This window comes from Balaenoptera physalus (genome assembly GCF_965194825.1).
Source record: "Balaenoptera physalus genome assembly, chromosome: X".
Classification (NCBI taxonomy): domain Eukaryota; kingdom Metazoa; phylum Chordata; class Mammalia; order Artiodactyla; family Balaenopteridae; genus Balaenoptera; species Balaenoptera physalus.
The window spans coordinates 67,137,061-67,149,893 of record NC_138903.1 but is presented as its reverse complement, the minus strand read 5'-3'; the positions used below and the strand labels follow the sequence as shown (position 1 = coordinate 67,149,893).

Here is a 12,833-nt window from a genome sequence, read left to right as displayed (position 1 = left end):
CTTTAAAAAAAATCAGTTGTATAATAAATGTACACTTGTTGGTCATATTGTCTTTTTTTTTAAGTCAGTAAAACCCATCAGTTAACCAGGGACACTTAAAATTAATTTTAAAATATTTATAAAGTAGATTTCTCATGTAACTGTGTTCCCAGCACAAGCAAAATGTTAAAATTTTTCCTTTCCTTCCTTTTGTTGTGATTTTCCATTTATCCCAGTTGGATTTTAGTGGAATTCACTTGAATCTTGATTTTTAGTAAAACTTTAAATCCCTTTTTTGGAGCTCCAGTGAGTTGGTTTGAAAACCAAGTGGGATATGCATGGTATACTCAGTTTAATGCTCTGCTATATCAGATGCCTAGATGGAGTTCTGCTTGTATGGCTGTTTTAACTACAGGTCCGCAGTCCCTGATATTCTTGGGGCTTAATGTATTTCAGGATTTTCAACTCTTTTGTTTTTAGGAAGATAATATAGAGTAGTTATCATATATTATATAGTAGCCCCAGTAGGTCCTGAGGCCCCATAATCAAACACATTAGTATTTCCGCAGCAAAACATATGAACATTTACATGTAAGAGGAATAAACAGTTCAGATTAGATTTTGCTGCCAAATGAACTTTGGCACCACCTTACAAAACTTTAAATTTTGAGAACTTTTTGGATTTTCGAATTGTGTATGAGATTGTGGACTTGTATTCAAAACATAGTATAATAGTTGCTAAATTTATTTATTTTCCTAATATGTCCAACTTAATTTAGGTGACAGTTTTTATGAGCTCTTAAAAAGCCTCCCCTGCTCCCGTGAATTTAGAGGATTCCAATTTATTCAGCAATAGTTGGGTATCCTGTTACAGGGTACAACATTTTCCTAGAAATTGGGGCTTGGGAATGGCATGACCAACCAAGATGAAGAACATGGTCCTAGGAGATTACAGTCCAATGAGCAAGATAGACATAGATAAGTCATTATTAAAAAAAAAATACCAGAAGAAAGATATAAAACTAAAATGGGGCTGTGTGATAAATAGCAAGTGAGCCACTTAATCTAAATATTGGAGGAAGACTTAAAAGAACGGGTAGCATTTGAACTTGACTTTGAAGGATGGGTAACATTTTCAAAGGTGTAGTAAAGAGGAACAATGGTAATATCACTAGTAATATTTCATTTGAAGATTGGTCTGTTTGAATGAGGTATTTATTGTCAGTTTGCTAAGATATTGTGAGATTTATTATTGCCTTTCTACATTTAGCATATTTCTATCCTGAACCTGTAGGTGTCTGTGTTCCTTGTGGGTTTTTTTCTCCAATATTTTCCCCCAGCATTTTATTATGAAAAAAATGTTAAATATACAGAAAAGTTTCTACAGTTAACATTGTACTGTATTTGCTTTATCACATACTTATCTATATATCCTGTCTATCCATCAGTGTACCTAACTTTTTCCCCCCTTTTAACTGTTTATTTCGAAATAATTATAAATTCACAGGAAGTTGCAAAAAAATATACAGGGAGGTTTTGTATGCCTCTCATTAATTTCCCTCCAATGGTAACATCTTTCATAATTATAGTGCGATCTCAGAACCAGGAAACTGAAGATTTATTCAGATTTCACCAGTTTTACATGTACTCCTTCATTTGTGTGTGTGTGTAAGTATTGTGCAAAATTTGTATCACGTGTAGCTTTGTAAATATAACCACCACGACAACCAAGATATTGAACTGTTTCATTACCACAAGGTTCCTTTGTGCTACTCCTTATGCACACTCCCTAGCATATCCCTATTCTTAACCGGTGGCAATTATTAATCTGATTTCCATCTCTGTAATTTTGTTATTTTGAGATGGAATCATGAAGTGCGTAACCTTTTTTTTTTTTAAAAGGATTCCAGTATGAACTTTTCTTCTTCTTTTTTTTTTTTTTTAATAAATTTATTTATTTATTTTTGGCTGTGTTGGGTCTTCGTTTCTGTGCGAGGGCTTTCTCTAGTTGCGGCAAGTGGGGGCCACTCTTCATCGTGGTGCGCGGGCCTCTCACCATCGCGGCCTCTCTTGTTGCGGGGCACAGGCTCCAGACGCGCAGGCTCAGTAGTTGTGGCTCACGGGCCCAGCCGCTCCGCGGCATGTGGGATCTTCCCAGACCAGGGCTCAAACCTGTGTCCCCTTCATTGGCAGGCGAATTCTCAACCACTGCGCCACCAGGGAAGCCCGAAGTGTGTAATCTTTTGAAATTGTCTTTTTTCACTCAGTGTAATGCCCTTGAAATCTTTGATGCATTTGAAAATAAATGGTAAACATTAACATAATTCTCCCTGGTTAGTTCAGCGTATATAGTGTTAGCTAGAGTACAATGTTTAAGTTTGTTTTTGAGGCAAAATTTACATACAATGAAACGCACAAATCTTAATCTCTTTATAGTTTTAATCAAAGGATAGAAACGTTGCTTTTTATAAGGAAGTAAGTTTTACTGTACTTGAATATATCTCTGGATGATTCTACTCCTGGATACCAGACAAATTCAAGTATATTTTAAAATTATTTGGTACTACCAAGTATTAATAGCATTTTAAAAAGTTCTTCAATGATACAGGAAAAATTAGACATCTGTTAACTTTAAACTTAAAATGGATCACTACAAAGCTTATTTCAGCCATAAACTTTTGCTAATAGGGTGGTGAATGATAAAAGATTTGTTACTGGGAAGGATGAGTTTTAAAATTCTTGTGCTCTGGGGAGGAACTTTGAAATATGTAACATCCAACTATTTATTATTTTGCTGCTGGTACTTCTTAAATTCCCGATTGTACTTTCCTTATAAATTCTTTTTATTCATGTTTTGGATCCCAGAGTATAGTTTAGAACTCACTAGTTGTTTTAAAGTTTTTGGCTTTCAGTTTTATTTTACATGGTTTTACTTATAAAGATAATTTAAAGCTAATTTTAAGTACACTTTTGTTCCTTCAAGGAGATGAAGCCTTATCTAAATCAATGCCTGTCACAGTGGATGATGACGACGATGACAATGATCCTGAGAATAGGTATGATTCCATCTGTAAGGACTTTAAAAAGATTATAACACACCCTAGGCATGGGCACAAACAGCAGCAACGGAACCACAAGCAGGTTGTAAAAACCAGGAGTGCCTGCCTTAGAAAGACTCGCTCACAGTCTTCCTGCAAGTTTGAAAGAAAGGCCAGAAAATGGGCTAAAACTCAGAAACCTTAAAAGAAAGTAAATATAAATATTAACACACCTAGCATAGGGTGTGTTATAAATACAGCACTGTCAATTTTTATGTTTCCATGTAAACTGTGATAGTGTTTTGAGAATATTTTAATTTTGACAGATTATTTTATTGGTGAAAGTAAATCATATCTCAATAAATTGGTGACAACAGACATCTCTCTCCTCAATATTTGATTATTGTTTTAAATTGCCATCTAATGTGGTGGTCCTATTCATTAAAACCTGTTCAAAGTGAAAAAGAGACTGCTAAAATGTTTAAGATTAAGAAATTGCTTTCAAAATAAGTATGAATTTGCAAACTATCTAGACTGATTTAGATTTTAACAATTTGTCAAATAAAATAGAAGTAGACAGTATGATAGTATTAATTTTAATAATACTTAATAGGTTTATATGGGAACAGTGTAGCCTGTACAGATTGACTTAACTAAGGAATAGCTGGGAGAAGAAAAAAAATAAAGGTACACCCATATTCTAGCAATGAGGAATAAAGAAAACAAAGGTATTAAAGAGTATAACCATAATGTTTTTACATATTTTTTAAACCCTTCCTGGACTATAGGATCCCCCACACTCATAATCTTCAACAAGAAGACAGTGTGGTGTAGTGGATGGAATTTTGGAATAATGGGGATAAGCATATCTGACTTCTAGTTCTGACCTTTCTGTGTGATCGTGGGCAAGTGACTTAACTACTCTTTGCCAAAATTTTCTGTTCTTTAAAACAAAAGGGTTGGATGAAATGTTCTCTGATTAATTCTAGCACCAAAAAATCTATGATAGACTTGAGGTTTTACTAGAGTACTGTATTAACCATCCATTTATTCCTAATAGTAAACTCTAATAATTAAGAAAACATGAAAATAAACATGTAATTTTTATGTCATAATTTTGTAAGGATTTAACTTTGAGTTGGTAAATGCTGTGGGGCCAGCCGTCACTCTAGCTCTGTTTTATATCTTGCTGGTGCTGATAGATTTTTCTGTTTCAAAGATCAGCATTCTCCTAATTAACAGGAGGGCATTTTTATTAAGGTGAATGGACAATTTTATTTTGCACTTTTGAATAGAGCTTAATCACAGATAGAAAGACTCAGATGCTGCTTTACCTATTTATTTTTTTAATTAAAAATATATATCCAATTATTTTGTGGGATCGGGGTCAGGTCCAGAATGGAATGGTGAAGGCATACATTTTATTCATCAGGGATTTTATATAGTATATGATATAATCACAGTGAGATTATGAAAGCATTTAAAATTTTATTCTTTTTTAAAATGCTTTAATTCCTCTTTATTTATTTATGCTACTATTTGCTTTCTTGTAAATCTTAAGGCCTCAAATGTTATTGAAAGGCTAATAATGTTTAAAACATGCTATATCCTAATTTACTTATGACTTATGAATCTTAATTTCATATTTAAACACCAAATGAGTGTCATTAAGTTATGGTAATTTTTTGTGTTAGAGCTTGTCAAAATATAAATATCATTTTTATCTTTTAAGTTACTTGATCATATCTCTCTGTAACTGGCAATTATTTTATTGAAAGGTATCTTTAATTCCATCTTGCATTTGTGATTAAAAAATACAACCCTGTTAAAAAAAAAAAATACAACCCTGTTGAGTATTTTTGAGAAGAATTGAATTTTACCTTGAGCATGTTTTTCTTTATATTCAGTTTAATGTGCTTTTATAAAATATGCCATTAATAACTTCTTTCATATCCAATATACCAATGAGGTATCTAGTACCCATGGGTTATCTAATGATGGGGATACAAATACCTTCTTGAATTATTTTGGTATAGACAGCGTACTTGAGCATATTTGAATATGCACTAAGCAACTTTCAAAAATTTGTTTTCAGATCATGATAAAGTCTTGGAATTATTTTTACCTTTCACATTTTTGAGTAGGATGTATTTTGGTAGACAGCATATTGTAATTGTGTATAAATTTGTACACAATTGTGTAATTGTGTATAAATTGTGTATAAATTTCATATGCTTTGCCTTTTTAGCAGTATTGTAATACATTTTCAGTGTTAATGTTTATGGAGAGGTAAATAGTGTATTAATGCAAATGGTTAACTATTTGGATGCAATAAATTTCTGTAAAACTTTTTTCTTGTTCAAGCATTTAATTTTTTTTTTATGTAAATCTAAATGATCCATTTTAAACCAATATCCTTTATTCTGATTATTTATTCTACTAGTGTTGGGATTAAATGTCATTAGCATCATAAAATTATGATGCTCATAGTTGGTATTTTTTTGTAAATGTCCCTATTTAACAAGATAAACAGCTTGACCAAGCAAGCTTTTTTTTTTTTCCTCCAGATTTAAAATGATTTATTTCCTAATAATAAAAACATAACATGTTCATTATGGGGAATTTAGAAAAATAGAAAAGAAAAAAATAAAAGTACCCTAAATTCCTACCTCTAGAAATGATCACTGTGTGAATTTTATTTTTATTTTATTATTTTTTTAACATCTTTATTGGAGTATAATTGCTTCACAATGGTGTGTTAATTTCTGCTTTATAACAAAGTGAATCAGTTGTACATATACATATGTTCCCATATCTCTTCCCTCTTGCATCTCCCTCCCTCCCACCTTATCCCACCCCTCTAGGTGGTCACAAAGCACAGAGATGATCTCCCTGTGCTATGTGGTTGCTTCTCACTAGCTATCTACTTTACATTTGGTAGTGTATATATGTCCATGACATTCTTTCACTTTGTCACAACTTACCCTTCCCCCTCCCCATATCCTCAAGTCCATTCTCTAGTAGGTCTGTGTCTTTATTCCCGTCTTGCCACTAGGTTCTTCATGACCTTTTTTTTTTTTTTAAGATTCCATATATATATGTTAGCATACAGTATTTGTTTTCCTCTTTCTGACTTACTTCACTCTGTATGACAGACTCTAGGTCCATCCACCTCACTACAAATAACTCAATTTCATTTCTTTTTATGACTGAGTAATATTCCATTCTGTATATGTGCCACATCTTCTTTATCCATTCATCTGATGATGGACACATAGGTTGCTTCCATGTCCTGGCTATTGTAAATAGAGCTGCAATGAACATTGTGGTACATGACTCTTTTTGAATTATGGTTTTCTCAGGGTATATGCCCAGTAGTGGGACTGCTGGGTCGTAGGGTAGTTCTATTTTTAGTTTTTTAAGGAACCTCCATACTGTTCTGCACAGTGGCTGTATCAATTTACATTCCCACCAACAGTGCAAGAGGGTTCCCTTTTCTCCACACCCTCTCCAGCATTTATTGTTTCTAGATTTTTTGATGATGGCCATTCTGATTGGTGTGAGATGATATCTCATTGTAGTTTTGATTTGCATTTCTCTAATGATTAATGATGTTGAGCATTCTTTCATGTATTTGTTGGCAATCTGTATATCTTCTTTGGAGAAATGTCTATTTAGGTCTTTTGCCCATTTTTGGATTGGGTTGTATGTTTTTTGTTATTGAGCTGCATGAGCTGCTTGTAAATCTTGGAGATTAATCCTTTGTCAGTTGCTTCATTTGCAAATGTTTTCTCCCACTCTAAGGGTTGTCTTTTGGTCTTGTTTATGGTTTCCTTTGCTGTGCAAAAGCTTTTAAGTTTCATTAGGTCCCATTTGTTTATTTTTGTTTTTATTTCCGTTTCTCTAGGAGCTGGGTCAAAAAGGATCTTGCTGTGATTTATGTCATAGAGTGTTCTGCCTATGTTTTCCTCTAAGAGTTTGATAGTGTCTGGCCTTACATTTAGGTCTTTAATCCATTTTGAGTTTATTTTTGTGTATGGTGTTAGGGACTGTTCTAATTTCATACTTTTACATGTACCTGTCTAGTTTTCCCAGCACCACTTATTGAAGAGGCTGTCTTTTCTCCACTGTATATTCTTGCCTCCTTTATCAAAGATAATGTGACCATATGTGCGTGGGTTTATCTCTGGGCTTTCTATCCTGTTCCCTTCATCTTTATTTCTGTTTTTGTGCCAGTACCATACTGTCTTGATTACTGTAGCTTTGTAGTATAGTCTGAAGTCAGGGAGCCTGATTCCTGCCGCTCCATTTTTCTCTCTCAAGATTGCTTTGGCTATTCGGGGTCTTTTGTGTTTCCATAGAAATTGTGAAATTTTTTGTTCTAGTTCTGTGAAAAATGCCAGTGGTAGTTTGATAGGGATTGCATTGAATCTGTAGATTGCTTTGGGTAGTAGAGTCATTTTCACAATGTTGATTCTTCCAATCCAAGAACATGGTATATCTCTCCTTCTATTTGTATCATCTTTAATTTCTTTCATCAGTGTCTTATAATTTTCTGCATACAGGTCTTTTGTCTCCTTAGGTAGGTTTATTCCTAGATATTTTATTCTTTTTGTTGCAATGGTAAATGGGAGTGTTTTCTTAATTTCATTTCAGATTTTTCATCATTAGTGTATAGGAGTGCCAGAGATTTCTGTGCATTAATTTTGTACCCTGCTACTTTACCAGGTTCATTGATTAGCTCTAGTAGTTTTCTGGTGGCATCTTTAGGATTCTCTATGTATAGTATCATGCCATCTGCAAACAGTGACAACTTTGCTTCTTCTTTTCTGATTTGGATTCCTTTTATTTGTTTTTCTTCTCTGATTGCTGTGGCTAAAACTTCCAAAACTATGTTGAATAATAGTGGTGAGAGTGGGCAACCTTGTCTAGTTCCTGATCTTACTGGAAATGGTTTCAGTTTTTCACCAGTGAGGACGATGTTGGCTGTGGTTTTGTCATATATGGCCTCTATTATGTTGAGGAAAGTTCCCTCTATGCCTACTTTCTGGAGGGTTTTTATCATAAATGGGTGTTGAATTTTGTCGAAAGCTTTCTCTGCATCTATTGAGATGATCATATGGTTTTTCTCCTTCAGTTTGTTAGTATGGTGTATCACATTGATTGATTTGTGTATACTGAAGAATCCTTGCATTCCTGGAATAAACCCCACTTGATCATGGTGTACGATCCTTTTAATGTGCTGCTGGATTCTGTTTGCTAGTATTTTGTTGAGGATTTTTGCATCTATGTTCATCAGTGATATTGGCCTATAGTTTTCTTTCTTTGTGACATCTTTGTCTGGTTTTGGTATCAGGGTGATGGTGGCCTCGTAGAATGAGTTGGGGAGTGTTCCTCTCTCTGCAATATTTTGGAAGAGTTTGAGAAGGATAGGTGTTATCTCTTCTCTAAATGTTTGATAGAATTCGCCTGTAAAGCCATCTGGTCCTGGACTTTTGTTTGTTGGAAGATTTTTAATCACAGTTTCAATTTCAGTGCTTGTGATTGGTCTGTTCATATTTTCTATTTCTTCCTGGTTCAGTTTCGGCAGGTTGTGCATTTCTAAGAATTTGTCCATTTCTTCCAAGTTGTCCATTTTATTGGCATAGAGTTGCTAGTAGTAATCTCTCATGATCGTTTGTATTTCTGCAGTGTCAGTTGTTACTTCTCCTTTTTCATTTCTAATTCTATTGATTTGAGTCTTCTCCGTTTTTTTCTTGATGAGTCTGGCTAATGGTTTATAAATTTTGTTTATCTTCTCAAAGAATCAGCTTTTAGTTTTATTGATCTTCGCTATCGTTTCCTTCATTTCTTTTTCATTTATTTCTGATCTGATCTTTATGATTTCTTTCCTTCTGCTAACTTTGGGGTTTTTTTGTTCTTCTTTCTCTGATTGCTTTAGGTGCAAGGTTAGCTTGTTTATTTTGAGATGTTTCCTGTTTCTTAAGGTAGGATTGTATTGCTATAAACTTCCCTCTTAGAACTGCTTTTGCTGCATCCCATAGGTTTTGGGCCGTCGTGTCTCCATTGTCATTTGTTTCTACGTATTTTTTGATTTCCCCTTTGATTTCTTCAGTGATCACTTGGTTATTAAGTATTTTATTTTTTAGCCTCCATGTGTTTGTATTTTTTACAGATCTTTTCCTGTAATTGATATCTAGCCTCATAGCGTTGTGGTCGAAAAAGATACTTGATACAATTTCAATTTTCTTAAATTTACCAAGGCTTGATTTGTGACCGAAGATATGATCTATCCTGCAGAATGTTCCATGAGCACTGGAGAAAAGTGTGTATTCTGTTGTTTCTGGGTGGAATGTCCTATAAATATCAATGAAGTCCATCTTGTTTAATGTATCATTTAAAGCTTGTGTTTCCTTATTTATTTTCATTTTGGATGATCTGTCCATTGATGAAAGTGGGGTGTTAAAGTCCCCTACTATGATTGTGTTACTGTCAATTTCCCCTTTTATGGCTGTTAGTATTTGCCTTATGTATTGAGGTGCTCCTATGTTGGGTGCATAAATATTTACAATTGTTATATCTTCTTCTTGGATCGATCCCTTGATCATTATATAGTGTCCTTCTTTGTGTCTTGTAATAGTCTTTATTTTAAAGTGTATTTTGTCTGATATGAGAACTGCTACTCCAGCTTTCTTTTGATTTCCATTTGCATGGAATATCTTTTTCCATCCCCTCACTTTCAGTCTGTATGTGTCCCTAGGTCTGAAGTGGGTGTCTTGTAGACAGCATATATATGGGTCTTGTTTTTGTATCCATTCAGCCAGTCTGTGTCTTTTGGTGGAAGCATTTAATCCATTTACATTTGAGGTAATTGTCGATATATATGTTCCTATTCCCATTTTCCTAAATGCTTTGGGTTTGTTATTGTAGGTGTTTTCCTTCTCTTGTGTTTCTTGCCTAGAGAAGTTCCTTTAGCATTTGTTGTAAAGCTGGTTTGTTGGTGCTGAACTCTCTCAGCTTTTGCTTGTCTATAAAGGTTTTACTTTCTCCATCAAATCTGAATGAGATCCTTGCTGGTTAGAGTAATCTTGGTTGTAGGTTTTTCTCCTTCATCACTTTAAATATGTCCTGCCACTCCCTTCTGGCTTGCAGAGTTTCTGCTGAAAGATCAGCTGTTAACCTTATGGGGATGCCCTCGTGTGTCATTTGTTGTTTTTCCCTTGCTGCTTTTAATATATTTTCTTTATATTTAATTTTTGATAGTGTGATTAATATGTGTCTTGGTGTGTTTCTCCTTGGATTTATCCTGTATGGGACTCTCCGTGCTTCCAGGACTTGATTAACTATTTCCTTTCCCATATTAGGGAAATTTTCAACTATAATCTCTTCAAATATTTTCTCAGTCCCTTTCTTTTTCTCTTCTTCTTCTGGTTCCCCTATAATTTGAATGTTGGTGCATTTATTGTTGTCCCAGAGGTTTCTGAGACTGTCCTCAGTTCTTTTCATTCGTTTTTCTTTATTCTGCTCTGCAGTAATTTCCACTATTTTATCTTCCAGGTCACTTATCCGTTCTTCTGCCTCAGGTATTCTGCTATGATCCCTTCTAGAGTATTTTTAATTTCATTTATTGTGTTGTTCATCGTTGCTTGTTTCCTCTTTAGTTCTTCTAGGTCCCTGTTAAATGTTTCCTGCATTTTGTCTATTCTATTTCCAAGATTTTGGATCATCCTTACTATCATTATTCTGAATTCTTTTTCAGGTAGACTACCTATTTCCTCTTCATTTGTTAGGTCTGATGTATTTTGACTCTGCTCCTTCATCTGCTGTGTGTTTTTCTCTCTTCTCATTTTGCTTATCTTACTGTGTTTGGGGTCTCCTTTTCACAGGCTGCAGGTTCGTAGTTCCCGTTGTTTTTGGTATCTGTCCCCAGTGGCTAAGGTTGGTTCAGTGGGTTGTATAGGCTTCCTGGTGGAGGGGACTAGTGCCTGTGTTCTGGTGGATGAGGCTGGATCTTGTCTTTCTGGTGGGCAGGTCCATGTCTAGTGGTGTGTTTTGGGGTGTCTGTGGCCTTATTATGATTCTAGGCAGCCTCTCTGCTAATGGATGGGGCTGTGTTCCTGCCTTGCTAGTTGTTTGGCATAGGTTGTCCAGCACTGTAGCTTGCTGGTCATTGAGTGAAGCTGGGTCTTGGTGTTGAGATGGAGATCTCTGGGAGATTTTCGCCGTTTGGTATTATGCGGAGCTGGGTGGTCTCTTGTGGACCAGTGTCCTGAAGTTGGCTCTCTCACCGCAGAGGCACAGCCCTGATGCCTGGCTAGAGCACCAAGAGCCTTTCATCCACACGGCTCAGAATAAAAGGGAGAAAAAATAGAAAGAAAGAAAGAAAGAGGATAAAATAAAATAAAATAAAGATAAAAAAATAAAGTTATTAAAATAAAAAATAAAAAATAATTAATAAAAAAATTTTTTTAAGTAAAAAAAAATAAAAATAAAAAAAACAGGGATGGACAGAACCCTCGGACAAATGGTGAAAGCAAAGCTATAAAGACAAAATCTCACACAGAAGCATACACATATACACTCACAAAAAGAGGAAAAGGGAAAAAAATATATATATTTCTCCCAAAGTCCACCTCCTCAATTTGGGGTGATTCGTTGTCTATTCAGGTATTCCACAGATGCAGGGTACAAGTTGATTGTGGAGCTTTAATCTGCTGCTTCTGAGGCTGCTGGGAGAAATTTCCCTTTCTCTTCTTTGTTTGCACACACTCCCGGGGTTCAGCTTCTAGCCCCGCCCACCCTGACGGGTGAGCAGAGAAGCCTCTCGGGCTGGTGAGTGCTGGTCGGCACTGCTCCTCTGTGCGGGAACCTCTCTGCTTTGCCCTCCGCACCCCTGTGGCTGTGCTCTCCTCCGTGGCTCCAATGCTCCCCGCCTCCACCACCCGCAGTCTCCGCCCGGGAAGGGGCTTCCTAGTGTGTGGAAACCTTTCCTCCTTCACAGCTCCCTCCCACTGGTGCAGGTCCCGTCCCTATTCTTTTGTCTCTGTTTTTTCTTTTTTCTTTTGCCCTACCCAGGTACGTGGGGAGTTTCTTGCCTTTTGGGAGGTCTGAGGTCTTCTGCCAGCATTCAGTGGGTGTTCTATAGGAGCAGTTCCACGTGTAGATGTATTTCTGATGTATCTGTTGGGAGGAAGGTGATCTCTGCGTCTTACTATTCCGCCATCTTCTCCTCTCCCCCCCCCGTTTTTTTTTTAAAAACTGGCCTGTGAAATCCAAAAGATAGGACTTTTATACACAGCCAGGACTGATGTACTATTATAAGGTCTCTCCTTCTAACACATCCCTGCTCTATTCTGTCTTCATCTCCACACCGTCCTCCTCTCTCCTCTCATCTAGTAGCACCTGACCTAATCTTCCCTCCACTTCTTAAACTCTACGATTGCTTGTGTGTTCAGGTCAGTTCCTACTGATTACTCTACCTGGACAACTTTTCACCCTGTTAAGACGTACCTTAAATAGTCACCTTCTATTTAACTTCCCTCCACTTTCCAAGACAGTGCTAGGTGAGTCTCCCAGGGTGCTGGCTGAGTCCAGCATAACATCTCCCCTTTCTCAGCAGGGTGGTCAAGCATTTAATTTTAATTATAATCCATCTTTTCATGAGAGTTGAAAGAATTTGATAGAACCAAGATATGTAGGCTAGTTTGTATCCAAAGAAGTTTCGATATTTCTAAAATTGAGGAAGTAATAATTCCCAAAACATATGTACTTATTTATGACATATTTACTTATATATGTGTGTGAAAGTTTTACAAC

General features: G+C 35.8%; 1 protein-coding gene across 6 annotated transcripts in view; it reads left to right on the top strand.

Annotated features, from left to right (window-relative positions):
• ATRX (ATRX chromatin remodeler) overlaps positions 1 to 12,833 on the top strand; it is a 242,716-nt gene that overhangs the window by 84,613 nt on the left and 145,270 nt on the right. For all 6 annotated transcript variants that reach the window (XM_082447341.1, XM_082447346.1, XM_082447343.1 and 3 more), the window contains one exon: positions 2,963 to 3,035. In XM_082447341.1, coding sequence (XP_082303467.1) covers positions 2,963 to 3,035 — 73 coding nt within the window. The remainder of the gene's footprint in view (positions 1 to 2,962; positions 3,036 to 12,833) is intronic.